Source organism: Dermacentor albipictus, chromosome 3 (assembly GCF_038994185.2).
Source record: "Dermacentor albipictus isolate Rhodes 1998 colony chromosome 3, USDA_Dalb.pri_finalv2, whole genome shotgun sequence".
NCBI lineage: Eukaryota > Metazoa > Arthropoda > Arachnida > Ixodida > Ixodidae > Dermacentor > Dermacentor albipictus.
The window spans coordinates 122,181,691-122,201,906 of NC_091823.1; the positions used below are offsets into that span (position 1 = coordinate 122,181,691).

The following is a 20,216-nucleotide window of genomic DNA, read 5'->3' on the forward strand; positions in this document are numbered from 1 at the left end:
GACTTTCAGCATGGCACGGCATTATCAATGTTGCAGTTGTTGGTCAGCGATGCTATACAAGACGTGGCCGAGGTGATATTGCAGTGCTAGGACAGAAGCAGTGCTTTCACTTACAACTGATGGCAAGGCCAGCGCCAAGACAGCTTTTTCATGCCATCACTGTATTCCAGGTGGGCTTGCCACATGGACCGAGCCCAGCTGAGCACCGCTTTTAGCAGATATGGTTGTTTGTTATACCATAAAAGCAACAAGCAGGCTGGCATGGAGGCATGTGCTGGCCAAAGTGGACACTGCTATGTTATCTGCAAGTTGCTGTTTGTTTCTCAGTGCAGGTTTTGTCTACACTGGTCTATTGGTTGTGCTTTCCCTCCTGTCCTCAAGAATTTTGCAGATTGCCAAGTTAATGACGCAAGGGCAACCTTCGGAAAGCGAGCGGCTTGCTCAATTGCAGCCTAGGCTTGCTAACAGCACAGAACAGAGCTCACAGACGGCCATAAAGAAAGTGTGTCTGGACTGCCAGTGAAACAGGTGGACAGCATATGACTACTGCACGTCGTATCATCATGACAAAACACTAAACTTGAAAGCTGATAAACCATGCAACCCTGAAAAGTGTATTAGCTATGTTTCTACCCGTGGCTGAAACAAATGTAATACGGTATTTCTTTGTTCGAGTGATGTACAATAGCAGCAAAAAGAAACCTTTCTTCAGGCGTGCACTGTTCCAAATTTGAGTGGTTTACATTTCCCTGCCCCTGCACTTACCCTTTCTGGCCACTGCAACGATGCAGCCAAGCAGCTGATCCAGGCTGGACAGATGGCTGTACCTACGCACTAGCTCAAGGGCGTCCACAACCCGCCTGCAAACAGGCAGAAATGGTTGCTCAGGGTGCAGGAATGAAACAAAAAAGTCGCAGTTTCGCCACAAAGGCTAAGCACTGATAACGACAGCAAAGTGTTAGACAACTGTACGAAGTAAGTGTGATAGTGTTATAGGTCGTATAGATTGGTACAAATTGCACTAAACATTCGCTTACATTTAAATTCTAAACATGGCGTCATGCACACCCAGGCAAACATGAACGGATATCACCCAATAAGACTCACTGTGACAAGGCTGGCGCGATGAACAGCACCAGCAGGAAGTGAATGCTTCACGCTGCCTTTCGCTTCACCGTCAGAAACGAGAGATTACGTGACCAACAACACACGCGAAGCCACCAGCCATCTCGGCTCAACCAAACTTTCCACCTGTCGCAGATTACCTCGCGCACAGGCTGTGTGTGCGCTCAACGTGCCGTGCGCGGCGTGCTGGTTGGCCTGCTCGGCCCTCACTTGTTGGAACATTTTTGTCGAAACTCAAAAACGATGCTTCTGGATGCGCTCACTCAAACTAGGCAACACAATGACGCCGAAAACGAGAAGAAACTGCAGCTCGAGCCCTACACCAGTGCTGATCGCTGGGAATGAGCAGAACGAGTGACCCATTCCTGCGCCCAGCTTCCCATCAAAAGCGTTACCGCGTTTGTCGAAGATATGATGCACCTTCTCAGGCGAGCAGACCCAGGAATGACTAAGGACAAGCAGTTGCATCTCCTGATGCAAGGAGTGAAGGAGCAGCTCTTCCCTGGTCTTGTGTGGAGCCCTCCAAAGACTCACTGAATTTTTATCTAAGACCAAGTAAATGTGACATCCACTATTAACATTTTAACAGCCATTGGAAACGAGTATTTTCGGGAACTCATGCGTACCATTGTGCACGCTGACATATATATATATATGTATGCTGACAATGGCTTGCGGCCCGCCACAACCTACAGTGAGCTCTATGGCAAGAGTTCTAAAAGATGAAGTGCCCCAAGCAATCTGGGCCAGCTTACTTTTTGCCAACACCAAGCCTGCACCAACTGAACACCCCCATGCGACCTATGCAGAAGCCTTGACACACCCTGCTTTATTTCCCCAGCTGTTTGTTCATGCTGCTACTTCTGCTGTACTTCAATCGGCCCAAATGGTACAGTACACCAACGAAGGATGCACACCTCCAGTGCTTCTTCACGCCACCTCTCTGGTTGTGCTTCAGTCGGAGCAACCGGTACATTACACCAACGATCAACAGACGTCCCTTCGAAAGTCAGATGTTTGGCACTCACTGGACCACCATTCTCTGTGCTTCCACGGTGGCGAAGCAGATAATTTGTACCACCAGTGACAATACTAACGCCTTAGGCTGCAGGGCTTTTCCACCGACTTGCCGCCACCCCTACTTGTTGAACGACCTTGGGACATTGAAGACTATCTGGCTTAACAGCACACGAGGATGGCATCATCGAACCTTCCAGCAGCACATGCCACCACCTATGGTATTGCACATGGCACTGCACATGGTAGTGCACCATGATGCCCCTTCCACCAAAATCCCAGACAGAGGGATGGCATTCACCAGGCATTGAAAGGTGACTGCTACCAATCGGCATTTCCAACGAACTTCCGGAGTGATTAAACAAGACCGTCACAGACATGATCTCTATGTACATCGACACCCAGCACAAAACATGGTATCGCATCTTGCCTAATGTGACCTTCGCGTAAAGTACCACCATACAAGAAACAACACACTTCACATCCATTTCGCCTCCTTTACGGCCGCGAAGTTTAGACAGTGCTGGTCACCATGCTTCAGTGTCAAGACGCTCACCACTTAACTAAAGTAAACCGATTAACATGAACTCGGTTCAGACAAATTCTCAGAAATATAGAACAATGTGGAAACATTTGGTCGATTTACCATAGATTCATTAAAAAAAAATAACAGTTAAAGAAACAGAAAGAAAGAAACAAGAAGAAAAGAAAAACACTCCCTAGTGCAGCAGCACAAAATGAATCTGCTCTGTAGAGGCAGGGAATAAGGGAAGTGATAAAGAAAACGTAAACCTCTCACATGTTGCAATGAGTCTCAGTCGAGCAGAAATAGCGATATTTTTGCTTTTATACATCACCAGCATGGTCATCAACCACGCTGTTGGCACCTCCTCGAAACCGAAACTAGTGAATCCAAATCAATCCAGTAGTATTTGCTCGTTGTACCCAAGCCACAAGTTAAGCCAAGTCACTAAACTCTAGAGGCTGGATTTGCAATTTGCGCTATTTGTGGTGCGAGTTCCAGTCACTTATTCATTGCTCATGGCCGGCTGAACCTGTTAAAGAAGATGGGCAGAGTGCCGCCTTGACCACTGTAGAAGCATGAAAACAGTGATAAAGAATAGCATAAAAGGCATCTCTGCAGAACTACCTTGCCTCACCCATTGACCGTGCACATCACATTTCACCACTGCTGTAGTACTTTTGACTTTCCTTTCCTACAGCTGTCACTGTGGCTTAGGTGCTGGCATCTGCCTTGAGCATGTACTTTTTTCCCTCTTTTCTTACACCATTTCTTGAGCATCGAGCCAGTGCTCTTTCCGGGGAAGGGGAACATGCCACCTGCAGTATTGGGCGCAGTGCAAGAGAAGAGGCAGGTGAGGACAAGAAAGAAGTGCCCTCGCTACCCCACACGGCTCGATAACCAAGTCCCACCGACATGTTTTTCAGGAGCCAGCTGATCTCAATAAACGCCACCAGTTCCTTTTCAAGACACACGACAATATCGAATATTTGCAAAATCCAATTGTAGATATTAGATGCACGAATCAAATTATTCGAACGTTCACTATTCAATTCGATGATATTCAATACTATTCACCCAACCCTAGTTTGAAGTGCTCATTGTAACAGCAGGGCACTTTTGAATATGCTCGTAATATGTGGATGCAATTTCAAGAATACACCGGGTGAGAAAATCATAAATGCAAGGAAATGTGGACATTTGTGCATCAGTAATATCTGCAATCATTATAAGAAGATTTGACTGTACTGGGTGTGACGAGAACAAGAAGGCTTCTTGGTGTCACGACACCGGTGCAGTGCAGTCGCTCCTCGCTGGCGAGCACAGGGTAGCTCGACTACACCCCAAACAATGTCCTTTCGGCACCCACAGTACTAATTTATTGCCTCAGTCTTCCGGTGTAGCAGCAGTGAAATTCCGCTGTATACTAATTTCACATAAACGTGCTTTTTTACAATGAGGGTAGAGAGAGAGACACGGTGTTACTGTCAGATGAGGCGTCAAGTTCAGCACACACACCTGTTGGCCAGCAGGGTGTCCAACTGCAGGGCCATCTGCTCGGACGTGGAGACTGCCTTCAAGTGGTCAAGGAAGCGCAGGGCCAGCGGGGCTTGCCCACACCGTAGCAGGTGGCGCACCACGGGAGCCCACAGGGCAGCCAGCAACGGTCGCATGCTCAAGGTGGCCACTGAGTGTGCATGCAGGAGCTTTTCCGTCCCTTCCTGCACGTCGTGTAATGCAAGTGTGCCGTCGCATGAGCCAGGCCACAGAGAGAGAGAGAGAGAGATGCACCATAAAGTTTAAGTTACCAGAGAGAATACTGGTGCTGTGACTGTTCAGTTACCATGGGAATGGTGGTTAGTACTGTACGTGGATTCGTATGATCTTCGTGCTTGTAGCTTCTGATTGTATTATTTTATGTTTTTGCTATGCTCTACCTGTCGTTATTGTCAAGGCTGGTCTTAGCGCAGGGATTTCCAACTGTAACACACCGCCGTGTTGCAAGGCGGCAGTCGATGCTTAAGAGAAGAAGCGCAAGCGTAGCTAGGCTGTCCGCGCTCGATGGGCTGGTGAGAGTGCTGACACGAATGAAGCTCGTCTCATTAGACCACACACCAAGAAAACAGCCAAAGCTTGCGAGGCCCTTCACGCTCAAATGCGTGAATTGTATCGTGGCTGTATAATCAACATCTGTTTATTGGCTCACTTCAATCCCAACAGACATCGACCTTGTCTTTTTTAGCGTCGACACTTGGTAGAACCTTTCTTTAATTGTTGGTTCTATATGAATGAATCTTCACAGTCTTGATCTATTTTTCATGGAGATTTCAAATCTACAAATAGTTTCTCGATTGCTACAATGATTAGGAAAGTATTAGGTTGAAAACAAATTTAATGGGTATTTCCTATCGGCTTTTGGGCAATTTTGTACGGCTAAACACAAGAGCATGATCCCAATGGTTAAGACTTGGTCTAGGAGATGATGGTATCTTTTTTTGATTGAAAGAGACCTGTAGGTAAGAAAACGGACCAACATATACAGTCAAATCTTGATATAACGAATCACGTGGGACCGCCAAAATTTGTTCTTTATTCTGAAATGTTGCTATAGTGAAAGCCCAATAACTTACCATTCCGCCTGTCAACCTGTTAGTTCATAAGCTGTCACCATTCGAGTTATCCACGAAAATGTTACCGTTGGCTCTTGGCCCGCACTTTTGCTATTTCCCATAGATTCCGCCGCCACACACCACCGAAGCACTGTCCATTAAGAGTGACGTGCGCAAAGCAGATGCTTTACAGGCGCAGAAGCCGCACCCCTAGCTAGTACGGTTGCCTAGGCGGAGCATGCGCTTGCAAAAATCGATGTGTCGCCGTCTCTGGAATAAACAAAAATGCTTTTGCGTTTTTTTGTTTTGTTTTTTTACTGAGCACCATCCGAAATTTCCCAAACTCAAGCGCCGTGGTGTCCGCTGTGCCTTGTTGTCTGCTAGCCTACTGTTTCAGCTGCCATGCAGGATACATGGAAATCTAAGAAGCCCCAGATTTCAGAATATTAGTTCGCACTACTAAGGCACTGTTAACATGACACGAAAACGGAATAGCGATCGTTATTCTGAAAAGTTCGGTATTCTGAAGTTCGTAGTACAGTATTTTTACATTAAAACCATAAGGAGTCAGATGGAGATTTCTGAAGAGTTCGTTAATCTGAAAAGGTCATTAATGCAGTGTTTGTATAACAAGGTTTCACTGTACAGTGAACATTTTGTTTACAGTCTCCAAAGTAAAATACCAAGCACGTGACACCTGCATTACCGTGTAGTCCATGACTCAACAACACAGGGCTTTACTTTGCCGTCACTGAACCGCCAATACCCATTGACTCACTTTTTTGGTCCGGTGCAATCCAATTATTGGCTCGTCTGACCCTTGCAATGAGCCCCTCCTTTTTTCGTCATGTGATCAGATAATGGTTGCGAATGGCCTAGCAGGCAAGCACTATGCCAGCAGTGTTGGTGAACCTGTTGCCATAGCAAGAGCCAGTCGAAAGGCGCTTCTCAGTGTGCTGGCATACTGAGCCAATAGGAGGGCCGTTTGCATCTCAAACTTCGTCAGAACAGCCCTTAGATCAGATCTCTTCATCATTACACTTTTCCTATGCGGCTATCATAGGTGAGGAGTGCGGGAATGGAAAAACCAAACTGAGCTTCCGAACGATATTAAGATGGTGACGCTCGGTGGCAGAAAAGATGAGAGGCGGTTATGTGAATTCCAGGGTTCTTGAGCATTTTGACCGTGTTTCTCATTGCGCAATGCTGACAAGATAATTTATACCGATCAATTAGAGTGCATTTTTCAGTAAGTTGTTTTGACACAGCGTAAATTAGAAATTGCAGACGCTGAAAAGTGTTTTCCCCAAAACAGTTTTTTTTTAGCAATTTCCATGATTTGGCATCCGCGTCCCCTCTTAAGTGTACTTTGTAATGTGCGGCTTAGTCGTTACAGTCTGTAAGTAGAGCATGGTTCTCAGCTTTCTATGTTGTTCTCCTGCCTGTTACCTTGTGGTTGCCATGGTCAAGGTACCAGATGCCCTGGACGATGCTCAGTAGGTCAGTCCCCAAGTTAAACATGGCTGGGAAGTCCTCCAGCTCTTCCTTCACCTGGAAGACCACAGGAGGTGAAGCGATGGTGAGGCTCAGCCATCATGTTTCATGCAACATCATTGATGCATTACATACAGTGGAAATTACACGAAGTTGTAAAAGACAGGAGGCATTTTGGGAAATGCTCCCTGCTGCAAGTGTAGGAGCATGACATTCCAATAGTTTCCTGTTACATATTGTTCCATTAAGTTAAATTTAAACAGTTCTTGCTTTTCTTTCAGTGGAAGTAAAAAAAAAAAAAGCTTGCACACGTAGCTTGCGCTGACTCTTGTCATACTAGCCGTACAATGGTATATCTGTGGACACACTGATTATAGTTTATTGCAATTCTAACTGTGACTTTGAGCTATTGATTTAGTGATTTACAAGCGCTACTATCATTCTTCTGATCTCTCGCATTATTTATTTATTCCCCTGTTCGTTTAAGCTACTGTAATTTTCGACATATAACTCATACCCCCAGTATTACAACATCCAGGAGAAAAAAAAAATCTACGTGTAAAACCTACAGAAATAACTGCATTTAACAATGCTGAAGTCTCATTAATAAAGACAGCCAGCATTCGCAGATGCACAACTCCAACACTAGGGGTGGGCGAACTGTCAGTTTTAGGTTCAAATCAAATTTGAAGCAAAAAGTAGTCGTACACAAATACAAATTTTTTGGCTTGAAGTGAATAGTTGTGGTCTTTGCATAAAATGTTGACACAAGGGCCAAAAGTTGAAAAGTTTATTTACAAGAAAGAGAGAGAGAGGAGGTGGGCACCTTACTTACACAGATGGAAAGTTAAAAAAAGAATTAAATTACGTTCTGGGTTGGGGCTTTGCACGCCAAAACCAGGATCTCATTATGAGGCAATCCTGCAGTGGGGGACTTTGAATTAATTTTGACCGTCTGCAGTTGGTTAACATGCACCCAATGCACACTACATGGGTGTTTTTGCACTTTGCCCCCATCAAAAGGTCGCCACCGTGACCATGATTTGCACCCATGCACTCGGTCTCAGCAGCGCTACGCCATAGCCGCTATGCCACCATGGTAGATGATAAAAAGTTCATTTTCAGTGCTGTTAAAAATAATTTCAGACAAGAACAAGAGTTCAACCATTCTTGACAATGCCAGCAGTATGGCCGACCATTACAGAAAGCTTACTTACTGCCTTTTGCCCAGTGTTGTGGTTCGTTAGAAGTAAAACCTGGTGAATTCGACCTCTGTTAATTTAGAAAATCTGACAATTTGGACTCAATCTCTGGTTCTGGTATCTCTGGTATGCATTATTTGGGCGAATCAAACTCTCGCTCATTCAGACTTACTTAGCCACACACGAGTTAATTCTAACAACTCTTGGAGCTCAGCAAGCTCAGAAAAAAAAAAGCAAAAGCGGCGTTAGGATACTTATTGTGCACTGTAAAACGCTGCTGCCAAGTGCAGCCTTTGGTGATTAGAGTTTCGGTGCTTGTGCAGCAAACTATTCACTAATTACTAACATAGCCTAGATGACAAGGAAACTTCACATAGCGTAGAACTTTGCCTTAAAGTGTGCTTAAGGTTATACGCAAACTTTGTCCTGAGGTGAGGCTTCACGGCAGTGCAGTATGCACTGCCGTGAAGCCTTACCTCAGAACAAAACACACATAATAATACCTGGAGACTTTACTGTTAAGATAGCTGAACAAAATAAGTACAAAATACGGCATTCTTTCACCTATTGCATGGCTAGAAAAGCTTTACTTTTGCATGACTGTGCACACTGCATTTTATTATTTTTGTTTTTAATTAACAGATGCATCTTGACATTTCATCAGCTAGAATTTTGTTGGATTTCCCAGCTCCACTTGCAGCTTCATTATTCATAGCTGTAGGGCTGCACCGCATATGTATATGTAAGATTTTGCTCAGTTGGTAATGACAGCAATGCCTGGCCACTGTACAGGTTTACTTATGAGAACCTGCACCATGCCAGAGTTCATAAATTGCTGCAGGTCTCCTCTTAAGGGATTGTCAACTGATGTTTAAGAACAATTTTTTTCATGCTTGAATAAGAAGTTTACTGTTTAAAGTATCTAGGCCAAGCAGGAGAGCAACAGAAAGCAGAAATCCTTGCTTTAAAAGACCTCCCAAGCAGAAGTGATGCCGAAGATGCATACTCAAGATGCGTACCTCGCGATATTCGCGGACGATGATACTGGAGATGTCCAGGAGGAGGTAGTAAGTGATGGCATGTGGCATCCAAGGTTTGAGACCACGCAGCAGGTAAAGGTCAGTGGCCCTCTGGAGGTTATGTGGAGGGTAGGGCACTCTCAGTGGGCCGGAAGGATTGTTCGCATCGTCCGCCTTCTCCAGGACTGCCTCTATCAGCACATCCACCAGCAGCCTACCACCTGCGTCACTCCTGCACGAATTCATATAACACGCATCCTTCAAATGTGGTCTTCAAAAAAGTAGCGCTGTGCAAGTATTCAAAACTGTCAAATGACGAATCAAATAATACGCTCTTGATCAGGATTTAACGCTTCTGTCAGCCTTAAACGATGTCTTGAAATAACTTTGCATAGTTAACCCAAATTTTGGTTAACCCAAATTGAGTTTTCAGTTTTCTACCCTGCACTGGGCCAGGGCATACAGGGTTTGTAAGGACAACAAAAAGCAAGAGGAGAAACAAAAAATTTTAAAAATAAGAAAAAAAGAGTAAATAGTCAACAGAAAAGGCGTCCCAATTACAGGCATTCACGCAGGCCGGTCGATCTGAAGAAGCGCAGTAGCACTTGCACAGCCTTTTGATGCGATGTTAAAAAGTTCTTTCTTCCGACAACGGCTGGTCGTCGAACTGGTTCAGCATGACGGAAAGCGATTGTTCCTGCACACTGTACTATGGGCACTGGCATAGGACATCACGAATGACGAACATGGTGAAATGCTCATTGTGTTTAGATGCTTTTAACAAAGGGCTCCGTATTGAAAAGCAGGTGATGGCGCCTACAAGAAAGCATCACGCAATCTCCCATGCATTTCACGGAATCGGCTGTTGCTCTACCTATTGATTTCACTGAAAGGCGACTTGCAGAGTAGAATGTTCAGTGTACGCTTGCCTCAGCTATCTGCATGTCGACTGTACAACCTGGCGTCTGTGAGCATTGAAGGCTTTTGACAGGGCATTCAACCTCGTTTTGAATGCCTCTTAATATCACTTTGTGGTAGTGGGAAACACCTGAACTTTGGAGCCCTGACGTCTACAACTAATGCAGATTCACTTTACCCGAGCTGTGTCATGTGTTGTGGTCATTTCTGATACCTTCATGCTTCATTTTTTTGCTTTCTTGCTAGTGGTGCTAGCGAGTGCTTGTTCTCTTTTCCTTCTTTTGTGTGAAATGGGTGAATATATCGTTACGGGGATGTTGCGAGTATGTAAAACCTATATTTACAATATATATACAGGATGAGTCAGAATAGCTAAGATAGCTGACCACCAACACACAGCAGCCAGCGTCTCTGATCTTCCTCTCTCTTCTCTCATCCTTCCATAACAGGACCCCAGGGTGGCGAAGCGCCGTCTCTATGCATGGCAGGCGAAGAATTGCGAGAGAAGTATGGCTTCAGCCACGAAACATGCACGACATCAACAGGCATCCGACTTGAGGATGCATCAAAGTGTAGTGGCGAAATCACGTAATTGACGTCGTTGACTTGGCGTAGCATAAGGCCCTCTGTAGTGAGATAGAAGCTTCTGGGATAGGCCGACCCGACGACATGGTGATCAAAGCAGCACCCAAGCACCTGGGGCAAACTGAACATTATGATGGCACCAGTCGTAACGCTCTTTTTGCAAATGTTGCGAGGCTAATAAGCGAGGTCGGGCGACTTGACATGCCATGTAAGCATGATCGATGACTTCACAAGCGTACTTAGTGGCAACATGGGGTACAGAAGGTAGGATGGTGTCAAAGGGCAAAGTGGTGTCGCGACCATACAAAAGATAGATAAAAGGGTGAATATCCTGCAGTGTCATGTCGAGACGAGTTATACGTGAAAGTCACGTAAGCCAGTGTGGCGTCCCAGTCGCGGTGATCATTGGAGACGTACATTGACAGCGTTTCTGTGATTGTTCAGTTGAGACGTTCTGTAAGACCGTTCATTTGTGGGTGGTAGGCGGTGGACAGCTTGTGCTCAGTGGCACAAGAGTGGAGGAGGTTGTCCGCAACTCAATACAAGAACGAGCGGCCGCGGTCAGCAAGTACCTGTCGAGGTGCACCATTTGGAGAATGATGTTGTGAAGGAGAAAATCAGCGATGTCGGTAGCAAAACTAGTCGGCGATGCCTTTGTTATCGCATAGCGTGTTGCGTAATCAGTAGCGACGGCGATGCACTTTTTCCCCCTAGTCAATGTTGGAAAAGGGCCAAGCACGTCAAGGCCTATGCAAAAGAACGGTTTAGAGGGAACTTCACGGTTGTACATATGCAAAACTCCAAGGTGTCCCTACGTCGGTGCATCATGAAGTTGTTCGAGAACGATGGGTCGCCGTACAAATATGACCAGAACTTAGCGAAAGCCTAAACTGAAACCAAGCACTCCCGCTCGGTGATGGAGTAATTTCTCTAGGCAGGTGACAGCAGGCGGCTGGCGTAAGCTATCATGCACTCGGTACTATCCTGGCGTTGGGTGAGAACACTGCCAGTGCCATAGCCATTTGCGTCGGTGTGGACTTCGGTCGGTGCAGACAATTCGAAGAGGGCAAGTATGGGAGGGGTGGTCAGAAACCCGATGAGAGCGGCGAACGCGTGAGCCTGCTCCGGGCCCTATGAGAATGGCGCATTTTTCTTTAGAAGATCTGTCAAAGGCCGAGCAACGTTGGCAAAATTTTTGACAAAACGGCGAAAGTAAGAACGCAGGTCGACGAAGCAGCACATGTCAGAGGCAGAACGTGGCACAGGGAAACTGCGTAATGCGCGAACTTTTTTGGAATCTGGTTGGACATCGGATGCGCCAATGAGGTGTCCTAACTAGGTGATCTGACAGAGCCCGAATTGACACTTCATGGAGTTTAGTGGAAGGCCGGCTTTTCTGAAGACCACAAGAACTGCAGCGAGTCAGGTAAGGTGGCTGCCGAATGTGGGAGAAAAAACAATAATGTCGTCAAGGTAACAAAGACACCTGGCCCATTTGTAGCCATTTGTCGGAGGAGCATTGCATAGGCCAAAGGGCATGAGTGAACTGATATAAGCCATCCGGCGTGATGAAGGCCATCTTCTTGCGGTCCATTTCATCTACTGAAATCTGCCAGTAGCCGGATCGAAGATCGATGGACGAGAATTATTTAGCTCCATGCAAGCAGTCCAAGGCGTCATGATGCGTGGTAGTGGCTAGACCTCTTTTAGAGTGATCTTGTTTAACTGCCGATAATCAACGCAATAACACCAGGAACCACTTTCTTTTACGCAAGGACGACAGGCGAAGCCAAAGGGCTGGCTGATGGCTCGATCACCCGATTGCAGAGCATTTTGTCCGCTTCTAATTGGATGACTCGACGTTCAGCATGCAATACACGATAGGGACACCGACGAATAGGATTCGTATCTTGTGTTTATGCGGTGGTGAACAACAGATGTTTGGCCTAATGGCCTGTTGCCGAAATTAAAGATGTCACTGTACGATTCAAGCAGGAGTCATATGTCCGTGGCCTATGCAGAGGTGAGGTCAAGTGCAATCATTTTCGCCTGTTATCTGTTAAGTCATCTGTTAAGGAACCAGAGCTGTCAGCTGCAATTGGCGCTAATAAGCCACTCTCGGCATTCAGACTTTCAATGTCAAATTCGCAACCACAAGAAGTGCTGGCCAAGAATATGCCGGCCGGAAGCACTTGAGGGCACCGGCTGAAATTAAGAAGCGGTAGAACGACATTGTTATTAGTAACCAAGATCAACATACGTGGAACAGCAATGTTCCGGTTCAAAAGCACTTCGATGATGGGGTGAAGCACATTCACCGTCAGGAACCTGTGGCTGGGCAGTCAAAGTGACGTAAGCAATTGCCTCGGGTGACAGACACACATCTTGAAGTGAGCACAAGCGCGGTGGGGTGGTACTTAGAGCATGGGCGAGTTGAGGCAGTTCTAACTGAAGAACGCCAGTCGCGCAGCTTATGAGAGCAGAATGAATGGATAAAAAGTCCAATCCAAGGATAATGTCGTGAGGGCAATTGTCGATCACAGCAAAGAGAACAGAAGTAGGGCGGCCTGCTATAATTAAACGCGCAGTACACATTCTAAGAACAAACAGCACGCCGCCACCGGCCACACGAAGCACTTGGGCAGCTGCTGGGGTGAGGATCTTCTTTAAATGTCTGCATAGGCTAGCACTCATCACAGATACGTGGGCCCCAGTGTCAACGAGTGCTTAGACAAGTACGCCATCTATTTTGCCGTCAATTACACCTTGTGGGAACAGATAGAATTTGCTGCAGTAGTCGGCAATGCAGCACCACCTCCGAGGGCTGCATTTCCTAGTTTTCCGAAAGGGCGCGGCCAAAAGCCACTGGGGACGAAGAAAGGCGACGTGGCTGCGGCAAACATGAGGTTGGGTGACGTGATTGCGGTGAGCGCGACTGGTGTCCGCATGGTGATGGTGAGCGACTGTACCACGTGTTCCTAGCAGAGTTGTCAGCGCTGTTGGACTCGGCGGTGAGCGAAACATTGCGGGCATTTCCATCAAAACGGCTCAGGTTGGTCGGCGTGCGAGGTGTTGAGGGCCACAAGTTGCAACAGTATTGGGCGATATAACCAATGCGGCGACAGATGAGGCATATCGGCCGGTCATCCGCAGTTCTCCACTTAGTCGAACTGTGATAATGTGGAGAGAAGTGTCGGGGTGGAACGAAAATAGTAGAAAGCCGTTTGTTAGCGCTCTGGGATTGGCGACAGCACACACAGACTGTAAACCAATGTTTTCAAGTTCCTGGTGAACGGTGGCTTGTACGAGGGGAAATGAAAATGGGGTAGCATCAGGGCTACGTGAACAGAAGGCTGCGGGCGCCTTCGCATCCAATCTCATCAATCGCATTCATCGATTGGGGACCATCGCACCCAATCTGCTATTTTCTTATCCCTTAACGTTACACCCATTCTTCTTCTTTCCATAGCTCGTAGCGTCGTCTTCAATTTAAGTAGAACCCTCTTCTTAAGCCTCCAGGTTTCTGCCCCGTACCTGAGTACTGGTAAGACGCAGCTGTTACACACTTTTCTCTTGAGAGATAATGGCAACCTGCTGTTCATGATCTGAGAATGCCTGCCAAACACACCCCAGCCCATTCTTATTCTTCTGATTATTTCAGTCTCATGATCTGGATCCGCGGTCACTACCTGTCCTAAGTAGATGTATTCCCTACCACTTCCAGTGCCTCGCTACCTATCGTAAATTGCTGCTCTCTTCCAAGACTGTTAAACATTACTTTAGTTTTCTACAGATTAATTTTTAGACCCACCCTTCTGCTTTACCTCTCCAGGTCAGTGAGCATGCATTGCAATTGGTCCCCTGAGTTACTAAGCAAGGCAATATCATCAGCGAATCGCAAGTTACTAAGGTATTCTCCATTAACTCTTATCTCCAATTCTTCCCAATCCAGGTATCTGAATACCTCCTGTAAACACGCTGTGAATAATCAATTATAATCAAGTTGGAACATAAATGGACAAAAAAGGTCTCCAATTGAAGCTGGGTTGGTTGGGCAGTGAAGCTGGAAACGACAACTAGAACTATTACTCATTGCAATGTAGGTTGAAATTATTCTCATGGCGAAATTCAGAAGCACTTTTCATAATTATTAGCCTAAGACGTTTTGATGGGCTTTGACTTGGCTTGCGCAGTTACTTCGTGCACCTACATAGTGCGGCCCAGAGAGAAGGGAAATTAATCTCGCCTCGTATGCATGCTATTCTTCAGGAGTCCTTGCTATACGAAGCCTTCCCATAGGACGGCCATAACACAAATCAGTTGCTAGGTGGGTTTTTCTTTTACATACCAAAGAGTAGTTACGTCATTCCTGGTTTTGTATGCTACCGTCATCAAGCTGCCATCGTCACGGCAGCTGGTGCAACAGTAATCTTCACCGGAAAGCGTATGCAGGGAGCGCTTGCTGCATGCTTTGCATTGCATGTAGGTGCCAGAGTGCCTTATAATCAATTATGTGGTTCAGGCGCTTGTTTTGAACTTGTACATTATTGAAACATATGCTGTTCTGTATGTTCTCTATGTGATTCCAAAGAATGCATGCATTGTTTGCTTCACTTTGGTGAGTGCTTGTAGTCTCTACCTTACGAGAGCATGAGCCACTGCATTTCAGGGTATTAACCAAATATGATGAAAGTTTTGTGTTGACGTTATACCAAATCTCGGAATCCTAGCCATAGACAGCTTTGTTGTAAGAATTTGCGTAACTTGTGGAGATGTGCCCAACGGGGTGCAGTAACAAAGCCTACCTGGCCTGCTGGCACCAGGTGCTGACGATGCCGTAGGGGTAGGCCAGGCCTTCGCCCACGTGGTGGTCGGGCAGCACACCCGATTGCAGCAGAAAGAGCAACACTGACAGGTGGCCCACCAGCAGGCCCGTCACTTCGTGCCACACGCACACCACATCTGCATGTCACACCAACCAGTGGTGGTCAAGCCTGTCAGGTAACTTGGAAACCACAGCAAGGCACTCAAAGAAGTGCTTCTCGGTGTGCAGTGGAGCACTGATTCATTGAATGGACGCTTGTATCAACTCACAAAGCAGTTTCCTTTTTGTCTACAAACAACCCTGGTGTTGCACCCAGGGTGCCTACCAAATTGACATTTCCACATTCCCCGAGTTTTCCACATTTTCCCCCGAGTGCCTCTGCAAAATTCCCTGAGCGACACAGAACTTTGCTTCATGCCCAGATAGGCTGACACCATGTTGCCCAATGCTGTCACCCTCTAGTAAGCATGCTAAAAAAGAAGACTTAATCGAGTTTGTGTGGTAAGGAGTAGTCTCAATTTTATCAAAAAAGAACATGAGAGGGGCTAGCAAAACGCATAGCGAATAAAACATCTTCTAAGAAAATGGTAAAAGACATTGCGAATCGAGTCAAACATTTTCGAATATCAGCTATTTCTATGACGTGATAGCAACCTCATTGGTATGAGGCCTGAACTTTGCCACAAGCAAGATTCTCTCTTAGCAGCTGGAAAGTCAACCTCAATTGTCCTTGCGTACTCTCAGCCTGCGCACAACACCTCAGTGTTGCATTTCACTGCTTTAAAGAGTTTATTTTGGTTTGGCTGAGAGACACCTGCATCTTGGTGTGAGCCAACACTGTTTTTTGAGCTCAAGCTTCTTGAAAGAAGCAGCAGCACGCTTATTTTCCTGTTCATTCCTAACGGTGTAGGTCCTCTCTGTTCTCATCCTCAATTTGCCGCTCGTTCCCTCCTCGGACTATTTGAAGCATCCGTGGTGGTACCATGTACCCCATAGCGATCTAAATGATCAGGCATGTCTGAAAAATCGGCTGCCCGGAAAATCAGTCGTTGACTGTACACTGGCAACTCCAATGCCGACGACACGGTGTCAGACAATTCATTACGATTCCTCTCTGTTACTCGAGCCAGCATGACTGCAACTTTCGTTCTCTTTGAATAAAATTACAGCTAATTTTCCCTGATAGAAGCACAAATTCCCCGAGTTTTATCTGAGTATTTCCAGACTACTAAAATCCCTGGGAATTCTCGGTTTTCCCAGTTGGTAGACACCCTGTGCACTTTGGGCAAAAACAGAGTTGCAATACACACATGCACTTCGTCTTATAACCATGTTGTGCATTTAAAATTTGACAAAATAATATACCTCTGGCTCGTAGTCTGAAAACTCCTCTCAATCTGATTTTCCTCACTACAGTGGTGGTCCACCCAGTTTGGGATTTGGAGCAATTTTTGGAGCAGGAAAAATGTCATTCCAGAGAAGTTTAACAGAAGCCACACCAGCATTTTGGAGCAGTTTTGCAGCATAAAAATTGGTCTTTCTGGAACATTTGGAGTAGTACAGCAGTAATGTGTAGCCATTTGGCGAAGCTTGTTATTACTGTGCAATCAGTAAGTGCTCCTTAACAGTGAAGCCAACAGTTCCGACGGACGGTATACCATGCACGATATGTTGCAACATTCTTATTTGGTTAGGTAAACAACTTAGTTTTGTAAACAATTAAATAAAATTTTGTAGGCTAACAAGGACAAAGATATGTGCCTTGGCACAAGACAGACATAACATTACAAATAAGCTAGAACAATTTGCTCTGTCAAGCACAAGACAAGAAATGATGGCAAATGTCTTATGTACATTCCAAATAACAGACGTGCTTTGATATGCTTTACTGTGCTAGAAAACATTTGTATTACGCCCAATAACAATGCTAGAAGCTGCACAAGAGACTATGCATCTATGAATGGAGCCAAAATGAGGTGCCTCCATACGATGTGTGCCAAAGATGGTGATGGCAGTGAAGAACAACGTTCACACAATCCTATACACTAGCTTTCGTTGTGAGGTGATTTGTCTAATTCCCGTGTGTCATGCGGCTTCTGCTAATGGATTTGAATAGATTCGGCGTAAAACCTTACCTTTTGCCGCTGATACCCGACAGACGTTTAGAAGCATTACCAATTAGGCCTGACGACCAAGGCAGTGTGCCATGGCAAAAATTTGCTGTTGGCTAGTGTGACCGGAAAGCTTGCTGCTAATATGTTCGTACAAGTGGCTAACCGGTGATTGGCTCCGAGATCATGCATATGTGCTTTTGACAACCGTCGAAGCCAGCAACTACTGCAACTGCGCATAGAAGTTCACAGATTGACAAATTTTTGAACTGTATGGGCAAACGCACGACTTTGTGTGCCTGAACACGCGTATGCGATATGATCTGCGTGCCTTCCAGTGGCTAATAGGTCCTATATCTTATATCTTCGCATGTAGGTGCTGCTTTCGTCCCATTTCCTTTTGTCGGCGTTAGGTGCAGGAATTGTTTCGAGTGGAGTTAATGACCTGACCTGTACCCTTGTACCAGGACAGGCTGATTGTGGTTTCCCCACGTAAAAACTCCAGAATGATATTTTATTTCGTCTTGAAACCAACTGGGCACCCTGGTAAGGCTACGTGCAATGCATTGACCTCAGTCAAGTATTCCACCAAACATGCGAAAAATAGAGTACAGTTGAAACTTGAATTATTGAAGCGATGACCACGCTCAAATTATTTCATTAAATCTGGAAGTTTGTAAAACCACGAAACATTTTTGGGTCCTTCAAAACCTAAAATTGTAATGCACCGACACATGAAAGCTACTGTCATAGTTGCCGCTAATCCAGCCATCTGTTGCATAAACCATGAACGAAAGCAATCGCCGCCACCCCTACTGAGGCGGTGATGAGTCTGCAGTTCTGTACATAGACGTGGCATGCAGTCTCATCAAAATAAAGCTAGGGCCGCGACTACAGCGCCTAGATGCTTTAACACACAAGCACTAGAGCACACGCTGGAAGAAAAACCTGTCCGTGTCAAAATTATATATAAACCATCGCTTTTTTTTTTACTCATTTATTTCAGGAAAAGCTTTGTTAAATTTAGTTCAGCCAAGTTGATTTCGTTAAATTGGTTTGATGACAACATTGAATCCTAGGGTACCTGTCGGGGAGTGGCAATTTCGTTACATCGGGAATTTTGCAAAATCGGGTTTCGTTAGATCGAGTTTTAACTGTAGTAGATGGTCGAGTCGTGAACTGAATTATTTGAATGTTCACAAATCAATTTGTATAGTTGAGTACAGTTATCGCCAGATTTTTCGGACTACCTAGGGGCCGCGAAAACGTCAGAAAAATCGGGCAGTCTGGAAAAAAAGAAAGAAGAAAGAAAGAAAAAAAAGAAAAGAAGACGAATACATATGTTTACTGCCCCCAGCAGCTCAAATCACCACAGGCACACCTGAAATAGCTACGAAGGCCTGCCAGTACAGTTATTACCATACTGTGACAGGAGATGGCGAGTGCACGCGTGTATAATTAAGGAATACATACTGCGTCCAGTGACAACTGCCCTTTCGAACTCTTGTTATGCTTCACCGCAATACTTCCCGTTTGCGTCACCGCGTAACACTGCTCTATTGAGGTGAAGCTGCCTTTCGGAAACGGGCTTCATGCAACAGTTGCTTTTCGAGCTTCGAAGCCATTGACGAGGTACAAAGACGGAGTCAGTGCCATTGCTAACAGCAGGCGAAGTGTTCTAATGAAAAACACAATACCAAACAGCAACATTGGTAGCTAACGTTGATGTAGCTAGGCCTAGTGTTACCACGCTGGTGAATACAGCTGCCAGGGGATCAGTGTGCGAGTGTGCCTGTTCGAGGCGGCGAGATAGCAAAATGGCAACGGTGGTGGCTTCAATCAATGCCATTTCGCAGATGTGGTGATGGAAGAAAGTTCGGAAAACCAGATGGTGAAGGCTTTTTGCGTCCGAAATTTCTGACGTTTTTATATACGGTGACTCTATGGGGTGCCATGGCAGTGCTGCAAAGGCGTCCGAATTATCGGGCACGTACAAAAAATTGGGCATCCGCAAAATTGGTCGTTGACTGTAGTTGCATAACCCTAGTGAATGCATCGTTTGCCGGGAAAACGAAAAAATACCGTACTTTTGCGCAGTTGGCGGAAATAGCACTTCAGTGGCTACGGCCAGGAGCAGGCAACTCAAATTGTAGCAAAATGGCACAGCAGGACCACCACTGTCACTAGCAAGTAGTACTTGCGTGCCCACAACTTCCGACAGTGATTGGTACAACATAAAGACAGCTCGCATAGCAGTTGTATGTCTGTTTTGCAGGTTTTCATGTAAAACATGCACATGTTCACCCGGTGAAAGTTTTACACTCACTGACGTTTTCTCATCACTGCTCATATTCCTGCCCTGACACAACATGGGCAAGCACTGGTTGCACGTCTACACTGTCAAGTTTACAGTCAAGATCAAAAGATTAATAAAAAGGTGCGGGCTTCTTTATTCTGATGCCAGGTACTTTTGCATCCAAACCACATGCATGAACACTTTATTTCTTGATTAGGCTCAGTTGCAAACTACTTTGCTGTCACAAATGGCGGCTCTTGTAGCACAGCTAGGCAGAGGTCTTTTCAAACGACAATGACTTCGGAGAGAGTGATGTTCAGATGTGTCAGAGACACATGGGCATGATGTCTCTTTTAGGAGACAGTTTCTGGCCTGATTTTCTTTCTCTTAGTGATCTTAGTATATGTTTACATGATTAATAATGACTTGGAACCTTTGGTGAATTGAGCGAATGTAGAAAGCACACCAAGAACCACTCCAACCGACGCTCAC

General features: G+C 45.7%; 1 protein-coding gene across 4 annotated transcripts in view; it reads right to left on the reverse strand.

The window, feature by feature from the left end:
- Positions 1–20,216, reverse strand: part of LOC139057572 (protein ELYS-like) — a 137,897-nt gene that overhangs the window by 62,151 nt on the left and 55,530 nt on the right. For all 4 annotated transcript variants that reach the window (XM_070536015.1, XM_070536013.1, XM_070536014.1 and 1 more), the window contains exons 18-22: positions 15,298–15,454; positions 8,990–9,221; positions 6,724–6,825; positions 4,184–4,386; positions 766–860 (exon numbers count right to left, since the gene is read on the reverse strand). In XM_070536015.1, the coding sequence (XP_070392116.1) occupies positions 766–860; positions 4,184–4,386; positions 6,724–6,825; positions 8,990–9,221; positions 15,298–15,454 (789 nt within the window). The remainder of the gene's footprint in view (positions 1–765; positions 861–4,183; positions 4,387–6,723; positions 6,826–8,989; positions 9,222–15,297; positions 15,455–20,216) is intronic.